The 23,042-nt window shown below is 49.0% G+C and overlaps 2 protein-coding genes across 6 annotated transcripts in view; one reads left to right on the top strand and one right to left on the bottom strand.

Moving 5' to 3' along the window:
- The window catches only part of KCTD20 (potassium channel tetramerization domain containing 20), a 30,280-nt gene extending 17,486 nt beyond the window's left edge, over positions 1 to 12,794 (bottom strand). The window contains exons 1-3 of one of the 5 annotated variants that reach the window (XM_072918915.1): positions 12,623 to 12,638; positions 7,770 to 7,841; positions 7,373 to 7,489 (exon numbers count right to left, since the gene is read on the bottom strand). Coding sequence is in view for 3 of the 5 variants with exons in the window: in XM_072918913.1 (XP_072775014.1) it covers positions 7,373 to 7,644 (272 nt within the window). In the remaining 2 variants the exon portion in view is untranslated. Of the gene's footprint in view, positions 1 to 951; positions 1,066 to 7,372; positions 7,686 to 7,769; positions 7,842 to 12,622 lie in introns of those variants that run through there. The other 4 variants (XM_041721245.2, XM_030291783.4, XM_072918913.1 and 1 more) reach the window with 4 other exon arrangements.
- A 1,269-nt stretch (positions 12,795 to 14,063) lies between these two features.
- ETV7 (ETS variant transcription factor 7) lies at positions 14,064 to 21,204 on the top strand. The gene is made up of 8 exons (XM_030292117.4): positions 14,064 to 14,269; positions 16,306 to 16,423; positions 16,691 to 16,855; positions 17,721 to 17,828; positions 18,674 to 18,862; positions 19,138 to 19,280; positions 19,696 to 19,796; positions 20,268 to 21,204. Exons 1-8 carry the CDS (start codon positions 14,264 to 14,266, stop codon positions 20,377 to 20,379), a joined length of 942 nt encoding a protein of 313 aa, XP_030147977.4. The 5' UTR covers positions 14,064 to 14,263; the 3' UTR covers positions 20,380 to 21,204.
- Positions 21,205 to 23,042: the final 1,838 nt, after the last annotated feature.

The following is a 23,042-nucleotide window of genomic DNA, read 5'->3' as shown; positions in this document are numbered from 1 at the left end:
TCCAGCAGTGTTCCACCATGAGAGTAAAATTCCTCACCACGGCAACAAGTTACTGCTTTTTTATGTCCCTCCCTCTGAGGTCCGAGGTATTCATGTCAGACAGCAAACCCAAGTGAACTGTAAAGGGTATTTCCTCACAATACTGGAATAAAGAGAGTCACCTGAAAAATTATATTTGATCCTCATAAAACCCTTCTTACCACTATGGCAAGGGCAACTTTGCCAGTGCTGTCTGATTAAATTCAGCACTTCTAATAAGGCTGGCCCATATAGAATACACACCCCCCTTCCTTGGCAGAAGGTTGGATTGTTGGGATATGATCAGGGAAAAGGGAAAAAAAAACTGTGGCAAAAGATGAGCTGCTGCAAATATAAGCAGGATATTTTTACCCAGAGACAGGAAAAACAAATGTTCCCTGCTAAAATAAACAATACTGAGCTACATAAAGTTTTAAGGAAGGTGACACCTGTGAGTTACACTTTCTTTTCACCTGTGTTAAATTAAGCTACAAATACTTAGGTGAAAGCCTGCAACAGGAGTTAAGTGCTGCAGACAGGTTTGGCTGTGTTCTCTGTTCTACCATTTGCTGCAGAAGTATTTATAAGGATTTCAGAAAATCCCACACACTTCAGCAAAGCATAAAAGAGCAAGAGCTACCTTTATCCCTTTGGATTTACTAAACCTTTTATTTTTCAACTTTTGTTCTTAGGCAGTTAAATCAAACTTGGTTCCAAATTCACATGGTTCCAATTCCTGCATTTGCATTATAAGAAGTCCAGTTTTTCAATTATAAACTACAGCAAACAGCATAAGGACAAGAGTATTTCTGAGGGCGTTCTAAGAGACAATCTGATCCACCTGCAAGCACCAGAAGTTTTGAGCAGAACTGATCATCCACATCTCCTGGTGTAACTCTGGAGCAAACCCTCTGCCCAGCACCCCTCACTTACTGCCGGCTCATCCGTGCTCGGTGCTCCCAGCACCACGACCCGAAATCCTCCTGCAGCAGAGGGAAGCACCAGGGCACGGCAAAGCTTCGGAGTTTAAACTCCTCGAGCAGCCCTGGTCACTCCCCCCAAGCCCGGGCGGCTGATTCATGTAAATATTTCAGGTTAAAAGTCATGCAGCTGATTCGTGGAAAGTTTGAATACAAACTGTGTGGTAACAGCTTAAAGTCTCCTCTTTCCAGTAAAAGCCTCCTTAGTATCTCTCTCCAGATTCCTCATCCGGATTGTTTTTGCAGGAATTGTGTTGTAGAAAAGGCTCATTTTTATTAAACCTTCGATGCCATTTGGTAAAACACCCTCCTGCCACACATCCCTTAGAGAGGCAGAGAGGAATGAGCCACCAGAATTTTTGGTTATGTACACAGGTACATGCACATGGATTCCCAAGCCCAGGAGCCCTAGGACGTGGGCCCAAACGAATGTGCAGTAACTGAGGATAAAATGAGTTATTTTGACACATCAGTGCATTGCTGAAGAGCCTCAATAAGAAGCACCACTTTCCCTCAGTGCTCTGGTGCCATGGCCAAGGCAATACATGTTTATGTCACCTGGAAATGTCACCCTCTGCCAGCTCAAATATTAAATCAATCGATTCTATCTCTTACTGCTTTCCCCTAAGATGCAGCTGGCTTGCTCAGAGACCACTCCAAACACAATTTCACAAAACAACAGAATTAAATATATCACATATCATCAATAATACATAATTTTTAAATGCAAAGAGAACCTAAACAGGCAGGAAACTATTTTCCTCCTGACTCATGCCAGTGATAAAGCACATGTGCCCTGGCAAGTCTGAATAAAAGGTGCCTTTAGAGAGCTCTTAATTAAAAATAAACCAAGCAACACAACATAGAAAAAAAAATCCAAGTCACTAATTCACTAATTTTGTATGCAAAAACTTGTTATTGCTTTTGGTTTGGGAGGAAGATTTTATTTCTTTAATGCCCAATTCTCTCAGCTGTCCAGATACAAATGTAATAAATCACCTGTGCCCTGGTAAAGAGGCTGTGGGAATGTAAACAGCAAGAATCTCTAATCACCAAGAGGTGTTGTCCCACACCAGGTGAGGCTGGTGGCCATCATCAGGAAAAAGAATAATTTATATATTTTTATATATATTTTACATAATTTGTGTATGTATAACTTATAAATTACCTTTTATAATTACCCTATTTATTTTTAGCACAGCAACTGTCCAATGCGGATCTCTCGAGATAAGCATTGGAGTATTATCAGCGTGTTTTGAACGACAAAAGTTTTAATTAATTTAAGTAAAAACTAAAAATTCAGCAGAGACGATATCCTAAACCAAAACTCCTTTCCTCATTCACAGAGCTTTTGGTTTGCTACAAAAAATTATCTGACATTTCACCCAGGGCAAAAAGCACCTACTTGTTTGGACTCTTATTTTAGAAAGGCTATGAGCAGCTCAGAACTCCACCTTCCTTCCCTGGAAGGGATCCCAACAAGTAACTGCTCACTCATTCCCAGCTCATCTGCTACAACTCTGCCCTACAACTCCAACTGCCATTCATTTCTAACCAATTACATGGCAGCAGCTCGGAAAACTAACAATAGGTGGCACATTTTTGAAAGTTGGATGCAGTCACAGGAGCTTTCAAAATAATAACAATGAAAAAACTCAAAGCAAAGCCAAGAAACAAACCCAGGGAGGCTGCAATGGCATGCAGTTAAATTTGCAAGGAAATATTGCCACGTTGAGAAGGGGTTCAGGCTGCAGGTCCAGCAGCAGTTTGTGCCCAGGGTGGAAGGGCAGAAGCAGGCTTGGCACAAGTCAGGTGTGCCCAGCACCGGGAATCTTGCCTCAGCTCTGGGATGGCTCAGGCTGGCATGGGGTCCCTGCCAGGGGCACATCTGCCCTCCCCACGGGGCACTGCCCGATCTCACCACAACCGGTGCTGGAAGCCTGTTCAGATACAGCCACAGCTGAATCCTCCTGTGCAAGGGCAGAGATGCTCCTCTGAGCTGAGGCACAAAGGGAACATTATCAGTGCTGTCCTTAGAAAGAACAGAGTTCTCCGAATCAGACACATGGTTTAATTCTCATTAAGATACAGACAATAAGAAAAAGGAAAACAAACATAAGGCTCCTTTCACGGTGCAGCTGCATTAGTAACTGCAAGTAATACTGAGTAATCCGAAACCAAAATAAACACAGGAGTTTTATTTAGCACAATTACAGCTCTTTGGAAAACACCTCCTGATTTATTTTGAGGAAGGCAAGAGCAGGGGCTACAATTTCATCTAGGTGAGGCCAACCATTAGCACCCTGCCAATTCATGTCAGCAGAGAACCTGATACCTTATTTTCAAGAACTGAAAAACAGTTCATGATTTCAAACCAGCCAAGGTTTACAAGGGGACATTGGCAAGACACCTCTTGCTTTGTTTACATGCCTGGATAAATATTTTACATGTCAAGCATAGTTATAACACTTTCTAAGAATATTCCATTACATTCTTTCTTCTATGACTAATAATTCTTCCACAAAAATATTTGGCTAGTGCAGCATTACAGCAAAATTAGCCAGGAACTGGAGACATATTTTGAGGGAGTAAAAAAAGGGAAATACCACCAAAAAAACCCAAAAAAAAACCAAAACAAAAAAACAAACAAACAAAAAAAAAGAAAACAAAACTGAAAAAGCAGAGAAGATGCCTATTTCAACACACATAATGAGGTGTTTGTGCTGGTGGAAGGTGTCCATTTGGGTACTGGATAAGGTCACTCTTGAAAGGGGAAAGCTCTAAAATTGAAGTGTATTCCAGAACAGGCCTCCCTGGCTTGTTTTCACATTGACAAGCAAGAACCCAGCAATATTCTAGCCAGCTGGTTTCATGTCTTTCTCAGAGAAAACATGCAAAAGAAATTCCAGGAATTTAAACAAGTTATTTATTTCAACGAAATGATCTTCAAAGCCTGTCCTTGTGAGGAATATTCACTCTCCTGCTGAATAATCCAAGAGAATCTCAAATTAATTAGCATCTTTCAGCAGTAGAGCTTATGTGTGATTTTAATAAATCCTTAACAAGAAGACAGATTTTCCTGCAGAGCTTGCTAATTAAAGGGTCTATAAATGTCCCAAAAGCAGCTCCCTCCAACCCAAGGATTTCAACTCAGTCCTGGCCAGAGGTGACCACACCGTGACATTTTAGAGCTCTTAACATGGCCTGCATGAAATGAGGTGGCTTTTGTCAGTCCAGCTGAAGACACAAGACATCAATCACCTCTTAGTGCTGAACGGAGCACCTCTCCCATAAGCAGAAGTCCCAGTAGGGGAACATCTCCAGCCCCGTGTGCCAGGCACGTCCTGGGCAGCATGAGGGGCTGGAATGCTCCTTGTCAGGGCTCCAGCTGCTCCAGAAATAAAGCCTTCAAGGCTCACAGCTCTCAGTCTGGTTCACAGGAGGTTTTGTTTTGAGTTGTTATTTTTACTTCAGCTGTGACAGCCTTCTAATTAAAGACAGCACTAAATGTCTGCAGAACACAGGGTGAGAGGCTGGAGAACATTCTATGTTTTGCACTAAGAATTATTTCATCTCTCAGAAATGCAATCATTCTATTCTCCAAGTGGTGAAGTGGTATTTCCCATAGCTGTTAATAACACCTTTAAAATGCTCTTGGAATGACTTAACAGCACAAAGTCAAGACACAAAGAGGTGCCACAGCCATGGCATATTAACCAATTTACTGAAAACAACTGATCTTCAAAACCAACTTTAAAAAAGAGAGGCCCATGATCTTGGCAAAGAACATTTTGTAATAGGGCCATTTGACAGACAAGACACCACTTAGATACAGCACAGCACTAATGCACAAAGCTCTCCACAGCTTTACAATTATCAATACACAAACCCAGCTTCCCCCTTGCTCAGCCTACACAAGGTAACAGAAATCATTAGACTGGTTTCACTTCAGTATCTTGTGCAGAGCATCCCAGCTGACCTAATCTAACCCAGTTGTTTATCACTCCTTGGGCCCGAGAGCAAAACTGCACCTGAACACAGCTCCTTGCATCAAATAAACTCATTCTGGTCTTCCTGAGAGCCACCTTGTTCAGCCCTGTGAGGAGACTTCCACCCCAGAACAGCAGGAGCAGTGACAGAGCTGTCACAGTGCCTTTCCCACCCCACCCAGCACATCTCAGCACAGAATCACCCCGAGCCTGAGCTGGGACAGGGGCAGAGACGCTCCAGCCCCATTACTGGATGTGAAACAGGAGAGAATGCTGGGAATGAGAAAGCTCCTCTGCCACGTGCCAAGAAGTGCTCATGATCAATATCATTCTCCATTAGAGCAGCATCCAAATCGATGCATCTGACCGTGCTCAAAGGGAGCTCTGAAATCAATGGGCAGCACAGCTGAGTCCAGAGATCAGCAGCATTTAGAATAAATGCTAAAACCTGTCTGTCCCAAGAGACTCAAACATTAGCTAATTTACACATGCTTAGGATGGATCCCAGCAAAGCCTGGATATGGGCAAAATCTTATGGTCTTATGGTCATATTAAAGGTGAACCACTTCTCAAATATATCTGAATAATCTGATTTGCACATGACTGAATAATCTTATGATTTTTCATATTTGTAAGGAAAGGAAAAAGAAAAATTAGATCCTATAGAAAAAGGCTAGGTTGTGCTCGTATATATGAAACTCCATGGATTTAAGAAATCAAATTTTAACTGCAAATCAAAACCTGAGATTTTAATAATCTCTATTACTTTTTTATTCCTTAGCTGGATTCCTTTCCCAGCACAGGCAGTAAAGTCTTTTTTTCCAAAACCCCAACCAGTTTAAAGGCCTTTGCTATGTACATGTCCATCTCCTGAGGCTGTATCAGCCCCTGACACCTGACTAAGGGCTTCTCAGCAAGCATTAGACTACAGGGAAGTCTGCAAGTGCCTGCTGGAACATTTCCGTCGATGGATTAGGGAACTCATTCATAACCACCAACTGCCACAGCAGATAACATTCCAGACAGACGGAAGCTTTTCTGTGGGTAGAGATTATGTAACACCATGATTTTTAATCCACTTGCCCAGAGGAAGAAGAAATGAGCTCACTTTCATGGAGGTTAAAGCTTCCTTATTCTATTTTTCTCCATTATTTGTGCCAGTCATGTTGAACTAGCAGATGATACTGAGCACATGGACTGAGGGACTCAGAAAATCCACGGTGCTCATCTCCAGTCCATCCAGAAACTCTGTTGCTGCTGCCATCACTTGCTCTCTTCCTGCCTTTTCCATACTCACATCTTTTGTGGACCTCCCACTCCAATTTATCCAAGTTACCAGAATAACCTGAGAATTGCAGTCATTTAGTTATAAAACAGGCACCACTTAGAAAAAAAATAATGTGAATGGTTATTAAACTGAGCATATCGCTCAGACTGGGGCAGATGCTTAATCCTGGCAGTTCACAGGACATCCAGTGGCATCACGTGGACTCACAGGTTCATTTCAGGAAACGTAACTGTCCCAGCACAGCGAGCCACAGAGCTGGGCTCCAAGGGACTCACCTATGCTTTCTAGTCCAGGAATTACATTTATTGAAAACCCCTCTTTTATTAAACATGGCCTTGTTGTTTACATCTTCCTCATCTGTTTTGTAAAGCTTCCTAGCCAAAACTTTGCACAGGAACCACGTGGCAGAAGCAATCACTGTTACACACCACCTCTCACTGTTGTTACAAGGGTCACTTCTCCTCTTTTTATGGCTGCTGAGCTCTGCTACCTTCTGAAAACTTCCTGATTCAATGGACTAAACTCTGACACCCAGCACAGGTCAGGGACATAGCACTGTTTTATGGGAAATGCATTCATTCCCCAGTTCTTGGAAATGCTGCCACTGAAAGCAGGACTGACTAATACACTCTAATCCAGACTATTTGTCCACAAACTGCAGAGTTAGATCTGATACAGGGCTGTACTCTCATTTCTCTGTCTTTAGTCCATTTCCATCACCTCTTTTTTATTGGTTCTTTTGGCTATTTCTGTACTGAATCTCAGGCAGCTTTCTATTTTCACAGTAAAAGCTGAGTAATTCTCAGGCACTCTCACAGTGGATACATAACACTGTTACATTTTATAGTTCACAAGGGTATTTCTATATTTGTGTGTTCAGTAGCAAAACCAAAGCAATGGTTGCACATTCCTGCTCCCAGGAGCAATCCATGGATTAACACAATTTTTAATAGCTGCACAAAACACATTTGAGGTTGTTCGGAGGGCAACAAGAAAAAAACAATCACAAATTGCAGAAGAAATTATTGAATGTTGAGCTTCAGCAACTACAGCCCATGTTCAATGCTGCTTCCAAGACTAACAGACATTGATCTTACTTCTTGATTTCAGGCCTGTGCTTATGGACCAGCTGCCCTTCAAAAGTCCTTAGTGCTCTTTTGTGCTCCAAAAAGTGGATCCAAAGCCCACAGGGGCCAGTGAAGTCTCTGCTGAGGCTGGAGGACACATTGTGAGTGCAAATTAGAACTGGAGCAAGACACAGGAGGAGAAATGGTTGTGAAAACGGATGGAATAACTCAGGGAAGGCAGGTCCCAGGACTTTAGCTACTTCAGCACCTGTAATTATTGCCCTGTAACACTCCCAAAACATATCCCCTCCCCACTACCTGGATTACAGCTTCCCTGCACTGTCATGGCTCAGAACAGGGAGGCTGTTCAGTGAACAATTCATGTGGCAAGGCCACCCAAAAGCCAGACATGCAAAATTGTACCAACCTTAGCAAAGATGGTCCAGCAGTGCTACCCAACTGTCATGTTGGAATGGGAGGGGATATTGGGATCAGAAACCTGAAATCAGAGTGGCTTTCAGCCAGGCCAGGTCTCCAAAACCCAGATACTGCAATCACACAGTTTCTAGAAAAATGTAAATGACACCAAATTGGTAATTTCTAAACATTACATTAGCTCTAGTTATGCTATTTATGAATAAAGTGAAGAAAAAAATGCTGATAGCTCCCCATCTTTTTGCATTTTCCCCCACAGAAAAGTGTTTATTGTGCTGCTTGTCTGGATGTGGGTTAAATTTTCCAGTAATACAACGATCCTCTGGCTAAATTCACTTTTAATTAAGAAACTAATTTAAAAATCAGGAGATCCTTTAGACAGCTCAAGTGACCTTTATCAGCAGGCAACAACTCGGCACTTTTCTTGTAAAGAAAGAGCTCATTATCCACATACTCCTCTGGGATCTCCAAGCAGAACACAGAAGTTCCAGAGTCCATCCCAAGCTGAAGCTTTCAGAAGACTCACTTTGCATTTATTGGGCAGGATTTGACTTTCTAGGAGGAGGAAGAATTCTCAACAGTGGCTTTGGCAAGCACAGGCAGCAAAGAGAGCTCACACGTGCTATTTCAGGAGCGCTGCAAGGCTTCTTCCCCCAGTTATTTGGCTGCTGAGTTGGACTTTCATTGTGCAGTGACTTTCCAAACAGACTCTGCAGCTCTGTGATGCAATTATTAATCCAGTCCCACTGCCTGGCCGATGACCCTTGGTGATCACAGCTTTTGGCAAAGGGGGACAAAGGTGTTAACTACAGCACTGGAGCCTTACAGCAAATTCATTACACAGGGTGAAATCTTATTTACTTATCTCTACAAGCAAATTTTCTGCTTATGGGTTTTCAGGTGTTTAAGTAGAATTAATAGCAAGACTTCTAAACAATATTATACTTTGATTCTACTGAGTGCACTGTTACATAGCAAACTAAACACTTGGCTGTCTGTCATGGGCACATGGAATGAGTTCAAAATGAGGTTGAGTGACAAACACATCCTGGCATGGCCCAAACTCGGGGCTGAAAGCATCAGCTAATGAAACGAGATGATGATTCTTACTTCTTGTGACCTGTAAAGACAGACCGAGTCACCACACAAAAAATGTTACAATATCCTGAACAGAAAACTGCAAGCAAGTGGTTATGAAACCTCTTGGATTCTGAGAAGGCAGGACTGAGCATGCCAAAACATGAAGGTACTTCAAAGAGACTGAGGTAAGATCAGATTTATGATCAAATCAGCTGAAGTAAGAGAGTTTCTCAAGCCTGATGGTTAAAAATACTTTGGGGATGCATATATTGATTACTGGCGTGCAGAGCTCAGGTAAGGAAATCTCTAGAGCACAGGAAAACAAAGGAAGGGTAACTTAGAGTGATTTTATACTGGACACACCCAACAACTCTAGATGGATCTTAGATGATACATTTCTGTTAGCACAACCAGTGATGAGGCTTCTGGAATTACTATCTTGTCTGCCACTCCAAAAACTGTCTCAAAACCTTTCCAGAAAATTAACAACCCCAAGAAAACCCCAAATCCATTTTCTCTGTCTGCAGGTACATGCACTTTACATCCAACAGCTCAAATGACTTTTGCTACTTGGTTCTCACCACTGTTAAGGATAGAAATAACCAGTTTGCTTCTTTCATTCACAACTCCTTTCAGCTGCCCCTGCAGCTTGATTGAGCTCACTAAACTCCACTCACTTATACAGAGTAAATACAAAACAGAAATCTCCCCCAAAATAAAATGATGCAATGAACTCCTACCATAAAGATCATTCCTTTCAAGCCCAAATCAAACACAGAACTCATCCCCTTTAATTCTGGCAGCACAAGACAGCATCAAAAGATATCAAAAAGCATTTTACATGCTGCAAATTAGTCTGTCATGAAACAAACACCAACAAATCAGCACATGCCTATTTTCATGACAGCAGAACTTACTTTAATCTGTCCTTAATTGCTTTAAGATAAGGTGAAGTAAGTCTAGACACAGAATTCTGCACAGGCTTCCCCTGGTTTACATAAGCTGCTGCATTTCAGCCGTAAGATCAGAACATGGATGTTATTATGGAAAATAAAGACAACTGTTGTACAGGCTGCTTTGCAGAAGAGCATTTGTTAGTGATGTAAATACAGAGTTATGCTATAAACAGTGTATTTATTTTAGCAAAAGGTGACTGCTTCCCTAAACAGAATAATAATAAATAAAGGCACATGGAAATCCAGTCTGGAAAATAATAAGTCTCACAAGCAGCTGTGCCTACACACTAACCCTCAGCTCCTGACCCAAACAATTCAATGTTTTGATGCTCAGATCACTGAAAACACTTCTGAGAACTGAGCACTGAGGTATTTATAACCCTCACAGCCAGGTGACTGTGAGCAGTGCAGCCTCTCAGCCCCTGCACAGGGTAAACAAGGACACACCCGAACAGGGAAAGCTCAGGGACCCCGCTGATTCCCAGACACAACTTCCTTCCAACCAGCTGTGTGTGACTGCTGCTAATGCCAGCAGGAAGGACTGGGACCGAGGTGAGGATAAGGCTCTCACAGGGAGCACAGGTGAACTTTCTGCCTTAAAGCCATCATCTACAGCTACAACACCATTTGGGTTGCAGCAACCCTGGCAAAACAATTCAAAACACTCTCCCTACAGAGATTCTCAATCTCCCAGGTTTACAGAATCCCAGAATGGTTTGAGTGGGAAGAGATCTTAAAGCTCATCCTGTTCCAGCCCCTGCCATGGCAGGAACACCTTCCACTAGCCCAGGCTGCTCCAAGCCCTGTCCAGCCTGGCCTTGGACACTTCCAGGGATCCAGGGGCAGCCACAGTTTCTCTGGGCACCCTGTGCCAGGGCCTCACCACCCTCACAGGGAAGAATTTTTTCCCAATATCCCATCTAAATCTACTGTCAGGGTGAAGCCCTTCACCCTTGTCCTGTTACTCCAGGCCCTTCTAACAGTTTCTCTCCATCTTTCTGCAGGCTTTCTTCAGCTCCTGGAAGGCCACAATACAGACACCCCAAACATTCTCTTTTCCAGCCTGAACAAGCCCAAGTCTCAGCGTTTCCTCATAGCAGAGCCGCTTCAACCCTTTGATCATCAGTGGTCTCCTCCAAGAGCTTCATGTCCTGCCTGTGCTGGACCCCAGGGCTGGAGGCAGCTCTGCAGGTGGAGTCTCACCTGAGCAGAGCAGAGCGGGAGAATCCCCCCCTCCAATGCTGCCCACACTGGGGGATCAGCCCAGGGCTCTGGGGGTTCTGGGTCCAACACATGTGACCAGTCCATGCCATTTGGGAATGTCCAAGCAACTCTTCCCCAATTCCTTCTACCAGGGCCGTTCTCCAGCTCTTCATTCCCAGCCTGGATTGATAATGGAGGTTGACCTGACCCTGAGGCAGCACCTGGACCTTGGTCCTATTAAACTTCATACCCAAGACTGTTTGCATTATTATCATCCCTGCCCTGAAGGGCCTCAGATCACTAATATGGCAGGACAGAGACAGGAAGGATCACAGCTGACACAAAAACGGGTCTGTGAGCAGAGGTGGGCTGAGGTCTCACCCATGTAGGGGAAAACTCCTTAAAAACTCCTGCTCCTTTCAAAGCACAGTGGGGCCAGAAAGGAGGGAGGAAAGGAAGCTCAAGCCTAAAAACATGTTTAAGACTAACACTGCATCAGCCTACAGCCTCACAACACGTGTAGGAGGGTGGTGTGTGACCAAGCAGCACCCCAGGGGGAGGCTAGTTCCACTCTGGGGGTGGTGGGCACAGCACTGGGCACAGTCCCGCCTCACACACAGCCCAGGGACACGAGGCAGGGACACGAGGCAGCCGTGCTAACCTAGGGATAACAGTCCCAGCCCCCCAGCAAACACAGAGTGCAGGAGACACTCCAAAGACCCCCCTGGCAAGCAAACACTACAAAGGTGGCAGCACCCCACCCTCACAGATGGCCCCATCAGCACACACAAGGTGCTGTCTCCAAACACCCTCTCAGCTCCCAAAGCTCCCCAGCCTCTCCAAAGCACATTCACAACAACAGAGTCTGCTGTGACCCCCAGACAGCCCCACAGCCCACTCCAGCACATCCTGTGTGACCCCCAAACACTCCCTCAGCCCCACAGCCCACTCCAGCACATCCCCCGTGACCCTCAAACACTCCCTCAGCCCCACAGCCCACTCCAGCACATCCTCTGTGACCCCCAGACACCCCCTCAGCCCCACAGCCCACTCCAACACATCCTGTGTGACCTCCAAACACTCCCTCAGCCCCACAGCCCACTCCAGCACATCCTGTGTGACCCCCAAACACTCCCTCAGCCCCACAGCCCACTCCAGCACATCCTGTGTGACCCCCAAACACCCCCTCAGCCCCACAACCCCTTTGACGGCCAGACCCCCCCCCAGCCCCCTCATCCATGTCCCCCGACACTCTTCCATGTCCCCTGTGATCCCCAGATACCCCCCAAACCCCTCCAAAGCCCACTCACAACAACGGAGCCCCCGTGACCCCCAGCGAGCCCCTCAGCCCCCACCCCCACCTTCCCTGTGCCCCCCAGGCCCCTCTCGGCCCCGCACTCTCCTCTATGCCCGCTGGGCCAGGAAAGCCCCCCCCAACCCCCTTTTCCGGGCACAGAGCGCGCTGCGGGCGCCGCCAGGCCCGTAACCGCCCTCAAAGCACCGAGAGCACGGAGAAGACCCCCCGAAGCTCAGAGGAGAGCGGGAAGGGGTCCCCAAGGCCCCGCAGGGTCCGCGGCCACCCCGCGCCCGCCCAGGCCGCACTCACCGCGTCCCCGCCGCGGCCGCTCCCTCAGGCGGGCGGTGGGCGGGGCCCCGCCTCTGAGCCCCGCCCGCCGCCCACGCCGCCACGCGATTGGGCCAGCTCCGTGATTGGCGTCCAAAATTGGCCAATGGGAACCGAGAGAGCATGAGGGGGCGGGGCGCGAAGGGTCCGTGCCGCGGGGGGCGGAGCCCGCCCAGCCCAGCCCAGCCCGGCCCGGCCCGGCCCAGTCCCCTCCCACAGCCCCTTTTTGTCCCTAAAAGCGCCTCCCAGTCCCATCCACTCCCCTCCACTCTATCCCAGTCCCCTCCCAGCCCATCCTCCTATATCTCAGTTTATGCCGGTGCCCCCCAGTGGTTCCCAGAGCCCTTCTAGTGCCCCTTTTGTCCCTAAAAGTACTCGTCTTGTACCTCCCAGTCTATCCCAGTGCTTTAACAGTTCTCTCCCAGCACCCTTTTTGTCTATTAAAGTGTCCCATAGTCCTTCCCAGTCCTGTCCAATCCCTCCCAAATCTCATTCAATCCCCTCCAAGTCTATTCCAGTCACTCCCAGCTCATCCCAGTCTATCCCAGTGCCTTCCAAATCTATTCCAGTCACTCCCAGCTCATCCCAGTCTATCCCATTACCCACCCCAGTCACTCCCAGTCCCCTCCCAGTGCCCCTTTTTTCCTAAAAGAATACTTTTTGTCCCTCCCAGTCCCTTCAAAGCCCATCCCAGCCCCTCCCAGTTCCCCGTAGAGGCCCACAGCGTGAGTGTCCACACATCCCAGGGTGTGCGCGGGGCAGGTGGGCTCCCTCCAGGTGTGCTCCCACCTCCCGTTGCTCCGGGACCGGTGCGCAGCTTTCCCCCTTTCCCCCTTTCCCCCGGCCCCGGCCTCGCCTGGCGGAGAGAAAGGACGAGCCCCGGCTCTGGAGCTGCGCCCGGCGTGTCCCGGGATCGTTTCGTCCTCCGCCCGCGGGGCTGCGGGAGCATCGCGGTGCTGTGCCGGTACCGGCGGAGCGGGACGAGCCGTGGGGCCCCGGGAGGCTCCCGGTGCTATCCCGGTACCGGCGGAGCGGGACGAGCCGTGGGGCCCCGGGAGGCTCCCGGAGCTATCCCGGTACCGGCGGAGCGGGGAGAGCCGCGGGGCCCCGGGAGGCTCCCGGAGCTATCCCGGTACCGGCGGAGCGGGGCGAGCCGCGGGGTCCCGGGAGCATCGCGGTGCTATCCCGGTACCGGCGGAGCGGGACGAGCCGCGGGGCCCCGGGAGCATCGCGGTGCTGACCCGGTACCGGCGGAGCGGGACGAGCCGCGGGGCCCGGGGAGGCTCCCGGAGCTATCCCGGTACCGGCGGAGCGGGACGAGCCGCGGGGTCCCGGGAACATTGCGGTGCTGTCCCGGTACCGGCGGAGCCGGGAGAGCCGTGGGGCCCCGGGAGGCTCCCGGTGCTATCCCGGTACCGGCTCCCGGGACAAGCCGCGGGGTCACGGCCCCGGCGGGGGCGGGGGGAGCAGGACCCGGCCCCGGGCGCTGCCCCCGGCGCTCTCTCTGGCCGCCCGGGGCTCCGGCTCGTTTCGATTTCGTTTTTCGCCAGGATCGCGCCCGCGGAGCGCTCCCGACCCCGCGGCAGCGCCGGGCTCCGCTCGCACCGGGCCGGCCCACCGGCCATGCAGGTAGGAGCCCGGGCCGGGCCCTTGTCCTCCCTCCTCCCCGTCCCCTCTCGGGATTTCTCCTCCTCAGTTCGAGCTGGAAGTTCCTGCCCCGGGGGGTGACCCCCTACCCGCCTCCAAACGGCCTCACAAAGGCCGCAGCAGCCGGGAGCCTCTGTTCCCCCATTCGGCTCTGAGCAAACAGCTGCTCTCACACATCTGGGGCTTTCTTTAAACCCTACTTTTTCTCACTTTTCCACTCAAACACCCCCAAGGACAGTATTGCCCCTTGAAGCAAAGAAAAGCCATCTCAGAAAAGTCTGAAGGTAGCTAAGCAGGGATAAAATCAAGAACATAAAATTAGTATAACATAAAAATTCAGAATGTATCTCAAGGCCTAGAAATCTTTAAGAACAAGAAAAATACCTTTTTTTTTTTCTGGTCTTACTGTAAATCTCTTTTGTAAGAAAGTCACATCGTTGGGAGAAAATTAAAGTAACTTTTAGAGAGTTCTAGACAAAATACACTGCTAATTTCTTTCACTTTTATTTTCCCCATAGCTTATTGCTTAGAGTGAATCTGAAAGATAGTTTGCATTGCTGCCAAGCCTGCTCAGAGTTTATTCTGGAGTCTCACTGTTCTCCTCACGCAGTGTCATGTAGCTGCCTGATTTTTCAGTCCAACCCAGTGACCACCAAATTGTCCTTCTGCTGAAGAAACCCCCTTGCCAGCCTGCTGCCTCCATCCTGCTGTAACTCCCAGGGAAGCATTTTTCCCTGGACTGATGCACTGTATTGCTCCTGTCGCCTGTTCTGATTTTGGGAGCTTCAGCTTTGCACTTAAGATGTGTCCAGCTCCCATCTCCTCACCCCTCATTTTCAGAGGGCTCAACTCCTCTGCCCACACACACATTCAAGGGGTGGCTGCTCTAAATCACCTGCAAAAGAATGCCTGAGCCTGAAGTGCTCAGATTTGGTAACTGCTTCAGAAAATACTATTTGACAGCAAAATTGTTAATTTTCTGGTGAGTGAAGCTGAGAAATTGCTGGGATTCACACTAATAGGTTTTTAAGGGGAAACATTATCTGCTTGGCTGCCAGTAATATTTCAAGGTCTAGATGTGGCTGGAAGAAGGATCTGAGCTCCCTTCTGGCTCACATGCCCTGGATGAAGGGGAAAAATAATTCTTGAGGGGCCAGAACTCTATGGAGAGTGAGCAAGAAGAGCTTGCTTCCCCCTAAACCATGGGATAGCCATTTCCACTTGTGCTCAAATGATCACCGGGGACAGAGTGGGAGATCTCTCTCCACATGGTGTTTTCAAGACAAAATCAAAGCACTGTTGCCAGCTTTATTTTCACAGCTCTAAAGAACCAAAGTGCTCTCCCAAAACCTTGAGCATCCATTGAACATCAGAGGGTCCTGCAGGAGCACAGGCACTGCAGGCTCAGCCAGTCTTAGCTCCATCTTCTACTTCCCTGATGGTTCCTCTGCTAAAGAGCTGGAGAAAGAGAGGCAACCTGGCATCTCTTGGCAACCAGGGATTCATCCTGGCGTTGGGATGAGGAGAAGTGCAAGGAAGAGCTGTAGATAGCACATCATGTCTGTGGTTGCTGAAAGTCCAGTCAGAGAAAGTGTCAGATAAACTTTCCCAAGCATTACTCTGGGAAGTTTGAGAAAGCTCAGAGGAAGAATTAAAACAACCCTTAATCTTTACAAGTAGTGTCTTAAACATATTATTTACTTATATTTACAAGAAGGGTGTTATTTCTAATTAACCAATAGTATAAAGAGAATTAAAGACCAATCAAGTCCAACTTTATCATAGCTATCTATAAAAGAATATATAGTGTCTAATAAAATTTACATTTACCTTCTAAAAACCTAAGGGTTTATGTCACTTCATTCATGCGTCCTTAATACAAAAACAACACACATCACACCACATAACACTGCTATGAGAAATTCCCAGTTAGGAAATACTGGGGCAGGTGGAGGCACCTCCAAAGCAAAGGCAGGACTAGAATTTCCCTCCACTGATGTATCTGATCTCTTCCCCAGGGCAAAGTGGCCATCAGCTCTTCCAGCCCCGTGGTGGCAGCGTCCTCACCACCCCCAGCCCAGGCCAGACCCTCGCCCATCAGCACTGGGCAGATCTTCAGGCTTCCAGGGAGGCTGAGTGAGTAGAGGTTAAGCAACCCAGTGCTGCTCAAAAAAGAGTTCCCATGGGGTGGGACAGGGTGGGTACAGCCATGGTGCTCCCCCAGGGACCATTCCCTGCTGGCAAGGGGGACACGGCTTTGTCAGGGTTCATTTTCCCTCTTTGTGGTGTTTTTGACTCGTGAATGCTTAATATAGAGGGAAAGTTTGGTGATGGACAAGAAGCTCCACCCTGCCACCCAGCAGTTTTGAGAACAGTTGTTTCAGAGGCTGCTCCTGGTTTCAGGAATCCAGCCCTCGCTGTGGAGCAGGGATGATGTGATCCACTGGCTGCGGTGGGCTGAGAAGGAATATTCCCTGCGGCCCGCTGACGAGAGCAAGTTTGAAATGAACGGCAAAGCCTTGTGCATCCTCACCAAGGATGACTTCAGACACCGAGCTCCCAGCTCAGGTTAGAGCCAGGGGTTTGTGAGCATCACCCCAGCACAAGGTGTGCTCTGCTGGGAGGGCTCGATGGCTCCCAGCAGCCTGGGTCTTGTGCTGGAGATGAGGACAGCTCTTCTTTTCTCTGGTCCATCTGAACTTCAAAGACTTTGGGATGGGGAATAACCCCTGTGGGAATCCAGAGCTTCCCTCTGTCTGCCCTGGCAGGTCTGGGACCCTGGCAGCGGTCAGGAACCCCCCTGGACAGAGCCCCCAGAGACACTGGCTGTGATCTCTGCCCATGGAAAAGAGTTTTCAATCTTACAGCATGAATTACAAGCTCTGTTTTATATGAGTAATAATTAAGTGTGGCACGGGTGCAAAAGTAAAATTTTAGGATTCTAGATTAGGGGTTCAGAGGGGACAAGATGGAGGAAATTGGGTGTGTCTTGTCCTTTTTCTCCTTCTTCACGCCCTCCATGTTTCACTGTGGTGTTGGCATTTTTCTGTTGGTTCAGGCTGGGGACACACTGTCCAACGTAGGTGACAGATATTGGCACGTTATTGTAAATCCAGCACAGGTAGTTTCTTGTATTTAATGTTTGTACCATCCCACTGAGGGCAGAGCCCCACACGCTGCCCTGCAGGACAGAGCTGCGGCAGGGCAGCAGAACATGTGAGAGATAAACAGAATAAACAACCTTGAAACCAGCACAGACCAATTATGGCTTCTGCTTTGGCAGCGGGGCTGAAAGACAGACTTTTTACAGTCTCGGAATCATCAATACCCCAGATTCTTACAAACCCCATACTGTGTAGTTCAGAATCTCAGCAGCACTACCTGAGAGGGATCATTATCCAAAGTCATCTGAGCAGAGTTTCCTTCCCTGCAGGAGATGTGCTTTATGAGATACTCCAGTTCATTAAAATGCAGAGAAGAGCTCTGGTGTACAGCCCCTTGCTGAGCTCACCCTTCAGGAAAGCCAGGAGCACAGAGGAAGGTATGATGGGAGAAAAACACCCTGGGAGAATGGCAGTGTCCAGCAGGGAGAACCTGCCTGCTTGCACGCACCTGGGGCTTGCAGCTCAGCCTGCTGAAACCATCCCACACCACCTGAGAAAGGCAACCAAGCTCAGCAAAGTCCAGGTCACCTGGGAAGTTTGTAGTGATGCAGCAGGTCAGAAGCAGTGCTGTGGGGGTCTCTGGCAAAGGCTATGACTTCCCTAAGAAGTCTGCCTGCACATTAAGATTTGGATCAGGGATGGTCAAAGCCATGCAGAGGCAGAGCCCTGCTGGAGACTAGTCCTGCAACATAGCTGGGAAAGGGCTGAGGAGCTGGGGCTGAGCTTACACAGAGCTTCTGGGTCAGTGGGTGGGGTGGGGAGAGGGCCCAGGTGAGGTTGGTGGGGGCCAGTGAGGCTTCTTTGTGCCCTTGGGGGACCCAGGTAGGAGTTAGGGTGGGGCTGGATTGGTGTCAGAGGCTGGATGTGTGTGGAGGTGGATCTGGGAGCACTTTCCTGGGCTCTTCTGCTGGTTCATGTGCAAGGTAATTAACATATTAAGTCCCCACAACAATTTACCAGGGGGTGCCTGGGCTCTGGGGCATTTTCCTAGGCCAGTTTTTCTGACCCTTACCCTACCTGGTATCTCATCTAACCCCCCTGGACTTTTTGCTGCTCCAGCTGTAGGAAAATCCCAGGTTTTTCCTCAGCACCCTCCTCCTCTGCTGGGCTGGTCCCAGGCTGATATCCACCCCAGGCTGTCCCTTCCCTCCTCTTTCAGAGCTTTGCATGGTCTGGGACCCTAATGAGCCACAGGGTGCTTATTAGGGTGTTTTTTTTGCAGGTGCAGACTGCAGTGCTGAGGCTGCCCCAGTTGTTTCCTCGTGGCTGGGCTGTGCAGAGCAGCCCCTGTTCCACAGCCACACGCAGCCACTGAACCTCTCCCACCACAGCTCAGGGAGTAGCTGCAGGCCAGGTGCCATCTGCTCTTTTCCTGCTACCCTGCCAGCCCCAGTGGATGGGAAAATTGCAGGTAATTATGAATTTATAGCCTTGTTCCTTGGGGAAATGAGATGGTGCTTTGTCCTGTCTGCCCATCTGTCTCCCTTCCCCTCACTCCATGCTTTTCCACCTCAGTTTCCCCGCCTGAAAAATTATAATTGCTCTGAGATCTCGCAGTAAAAGCTCCATGCCTGAGCTCTGGCTTCTTCTCATATTTATTATTGCTGCTAAATGTGCAATCCTGCTGCCTGGCCAGCCTGGCTGGGCACAGGGGCAGCTCTGTGACCAGCATTTCCCCCTGCTCAGACTGCAGGCTGCTGTGGGAATACGTGTACCAGCTGCTGGCCGACCGCCGCTACGAGCCCTACATCAGGTGGGAGGACAGGGAGGCCAAAGTCTTCCGTGTCGTCAACCCCAACGGGCTTGCCCAGCTCTGGGGCAACCACAAGGTGAATGCAACTGAGAGGGAATTTGTCATCCCTGAGAGGGAATTTGTCATCCCTGAGAAGGAATTTGTTGTCCTTGAGAAGGAATTTGTCGTCCCTGAGAAGGAATTTGTTGTCCTTGAGAAGGAATTTGTCGTCCCTTTCATGAGCTGTTCCCTAGAGCTGATGGCCCAGGGGCTGGGGAGGGGGACACGGGGTGTGCAGGGTTAGTGGGAAATGCCAGCCTGGTGGTTAAAGTGGGACTTTCTCATCCCTTGGAAAGCAAACCATGAAGCCAGTCTGGGTTAGGGAGCCCCACTGCAGACCCACAATGCCCCAAACATCCTCAGGTGTCCCATGTGTGGCCCTGCTGCACACAGACCCAGAGCAATTGTTGCTCACTTTTGCTCAACACTCCACAATCCTTTTCTCCTTCCAGAACCGGATGAACATGACCTATGAGAAGATGTCACGAGCGCTCAGACACTACTACAAACTCAACATCATCAAAAAGGAGCCAGGGCAGAAGCTGTTGTTCAGGTGAGATGAAGCAAAAGAGAAAAATGAGCTGCCTGGGACGGCACAGATGGGGCATGGAAAGGTGATGAGCTCCAGATGTTGGCAGCTGCTTCATCCAGCAACATCCTGCCCTGCACATTCCCCAGTGGGTTTGTGCCCAGGCTCTGTCCTGTGCCAGCTGGGAGCTCAATGCCTCCTGGGATCCTCAGCAAAGCCCAGGGATGGCAAATCCCCTCTGAACTGCAGAGCTCAGCTGATCACAGACTCGTGGAAGGGTTTGTGTTGGAAGGGACCTTAAAGCTCATCTCATTCCACCCCCTGCCATGGGCAGGGACACCTTCTACTCTCCCAGGTTGCTCCAAGCCCCATTGAGCCTGGCCTTGCTGAGGGCATAAGCTCCAGCAGTTGCATCCATGCAAAGGCAAAGGCTCCCCTTTGTTTTGGGGCTGGGTTTGGACGTGCCCTTAAAGTCATCACAAAAATGTATTTCAGGTTTTTGAAGACTCCTGGGGAGGCTGTCCATGAGAAATCCAGCAAACTGGAGCAGCTGGAGAATGAGGATCATGAAGATTTGAAGGAAGACCCAGTGGAGGTTTCACCATAGTAAATCTTTGGGGGCTTCACTTCAGTGCACACAGGGACAATTGTGCTTTGCTGGGCAGTGCTGGTGTCTCCTGCCTCTCCTGGACAGAAGGCCACAGAGCTGGCCTGGATTTCAAAGCCTGCTGTGAGCCAAAGCTGGGGCATCTCTGGGGCTTCATTAGCAAAACACACCCAGAAGCTGTCCCCCAGCCCCGAAGGCACAGGGGGATGTGTAGGCTGGTCTTCTGCTGGTTCCTCTTCTGCCCTTCAGGAGGTAATGTGGTAAGTTTGCTCTGAAATGCTGATGCTTGTCTTTAAGGTCCAAACCTGTGGAAAAGACCCCTCTGTTCTTCCAGGGAGATGAGCAGAGCAGGAGCTCTGGGCTGAGCACTGCTGCTCTGCTTGGGCAGTGAGAGCTGTCCCCAGCTGGGAGCGAGGGCACAGCGCAAACGTGGTGCGTGCTGCAATCCCTGTCCCCTCTGAGCCTGTTCCTGGGATTTAGGTTAGGAGGGTGCTGAAATACCTGCCTGGATCAGGCCTGGCTGAAACTCCATGGCAGCCCATAGCTGGGATTCACTTTAACTCCTTTCCTTATAAAAGATAATGACTTTTGTAATTAATTTTGTGATTAAATAATGTGAAAAGAAACAAAGTCGGTAACAAATATGACCCCACCCATGGTCAGATATGTGATTATTTGTTTTGAGTTTGAAGCAGGAATATCTGAAGTGAACAGAGTGTCTGTGTGTGTGTGTGTGTGTGTGTGTGAAAACAGAAAACACCCACTACTATTTTCACTTTACTTTCCACAGAGGAAATAAAATGCTGTGACTGTAAGATTGAAAAATCTCACTTCTTGCTGTTTGAAGGTCTGAAACTGGGAAATCCAAGCTTTCCTCATTTAAAACCAGCTCCTCTGGGCCCCCAGATCTCATCCCCAACATTTTTTGGCACCAGTCTGAGATGCTCAGCAGCTGATGGGTGAGCACAGCACAAACAGGTGGTTGCACCATGAGGTTTCCACCAAAACTGGTTACTGCCAACCTGAAACTACAGTCCCTTTGGCTGAAACTGGTCTTGGTCCTGCAAAACTGCTTCACATCTGCAGCCTGGAGGTGCTAAGTGGGCAGTAACCAGGAGGAGACAGTGGTGGGATGGGTGGTGGCTGGATGGCAAAGCTTCAGCAGTGCAACATCTCTGGAAAACTGGCTGAGGAGATTCACCTCCAGAAAAAATCACCAGCTCATCGGCAGAACAGAGGTGCTTGAAAATTTCAGTGGTGGAGGAGAAGGGAATGAGGAGCTTGAGTGGGGCAAGTGAGTGTGAGGTGACAGCCTGGGGAGGTCCTGGCTAGGAAGGGAGGCCACAGTCCCTGCTAAGAGAGGGGGCTAAAGGTTACCCAGCACCCACCCAGCCACAGCCTGGGAATGCTCCACAGCAGGAAGGTGCAGTGAAGCACCCAAACCTCACCCTTCCCTCCACAAAGGATGCTTTTTGTCCCAGGGAAGAGTCAAACCAAATCATTCTCAGGGTGAAATGCTTCAGCTTTGGTGGGACAGTGTCGCTGTCGAGGCAGGACGGGAATGAAGAGACTCTGACTCAGAAGGCTGCTGAGAGTAAAACTCTCGTTTATTCAAAATACACTGATCTTTTATACAGAGCTTTGTCCTGAAGTGAAAACAAGCCACTGCATTGGTGCACAGTGCTTGACGCACAGTGATAGAACTTAACTATAAACAATGTGAACAACAAGACAGATAAAGAATTATTTACATTCTTCTCCAGCTCTTTCCCAGGCTTCTGCCTGGCTAGAAACTCTCTCTCTTTGACTGAATCTGAGACCCACAGGACAACAGATCTCCTTCCCTGGGAGCTGAAACATCCGGGCCCTGTGCCACTCCTGGGATATGCACCCGTGGGTGCATTTTTCCTGATCTCCTCTTTCCACTCCACCTTCTTGCAACAGAACCAGCCCTGATGGCTCCTGAGGATCCCACTGCTTCTTCCAGCTGTGCTTGTTTTGTTGGAGCAGGTGACAGTTGGTGGCCCTGGCCCTTGTGCTGTGCTCGCAGGGAGTGTGCGAGGTGACCTCTCTTCACCTGCTTTTCCCGTGATGACTAAAGATCACTCTGGGCTTGGCTGGGGCTTTCCTTTCCTGGCTGGGAAGCTGCCAAAAGCCCTCAACCCCCTCTTGTGCCTCCCTGAGCAGCTCTAGAGGGGTCTTGGGGAGTGACAATCCAAGGACACCTTTGCAAGGATGGGTTGGAATGATGAGCTGTGTCCATGTTCCTAGGAAGCTTTCATGTACCTCCTGGAGAAATAAATACCTGTCTTTGCCCGTGACAAACAGAGGCAGGAGGGCTGTAAACCTGCAGCTTTCCTGGAACAGGAACCCATCCCTGTCAGTAAACAACAAAACAACCACTGCTTGTGCCAGAGAGTTTGCTGTGGGGGTGTGGGGAGGGACAGCACATGGTTGTTGGTGACTTTTGGCATGGCTGCAGTTCAGAGGCTGTGAAACACGGACAGGTGCCTCATGTGGGCTTTCCCAGAGGTTTCCAGATGCTTCATTCCCTGGAGAACATCAGCCACCCTTCAGCAGCCCCTCATCTGCTGGTGTTTGGTGTAGGGCATTGCACATTGCTCATCTGTGGAGGGAAGCAGCTAAAACCACACCCAGGGCTG

The sequence above is a fragment of the Taeniopygia guttata genome, chromosome 26, assembly GCF_048771995.1.
Source record: "Taeniopygia guttata chromosome 26, bTaeGut7.mat, whole genome shotgun sequence".
Taxonomy (NCBI): Eukaryota; Metazoa; Chordata; class Aves; order Passeriformes; family Estrildidae; genus Taeniopygia; species Taeniopygia guttata.
This window is presented reverse-complemented; position numbering and strand designations above follow the sequence as displayed.

Coding starts and splice junctions, on each gene's coding strand:
- ETV7 (XM_030292117.4), top strand. Junction 17,829..18,673: donor AGCCAGGAGCACAGAGGAAG/GTATGATGGGAG, acceptor TTTTTTTTGCAG/GTGCAGACTGCAGTGCTGAG. Junction 19,281..19,695: donor AGCTCTGGGGCAACCACAAG/GTGAATGCAACT, acceptor TTCTCCTTCCAG/AACCGGATGAACATGACCTA.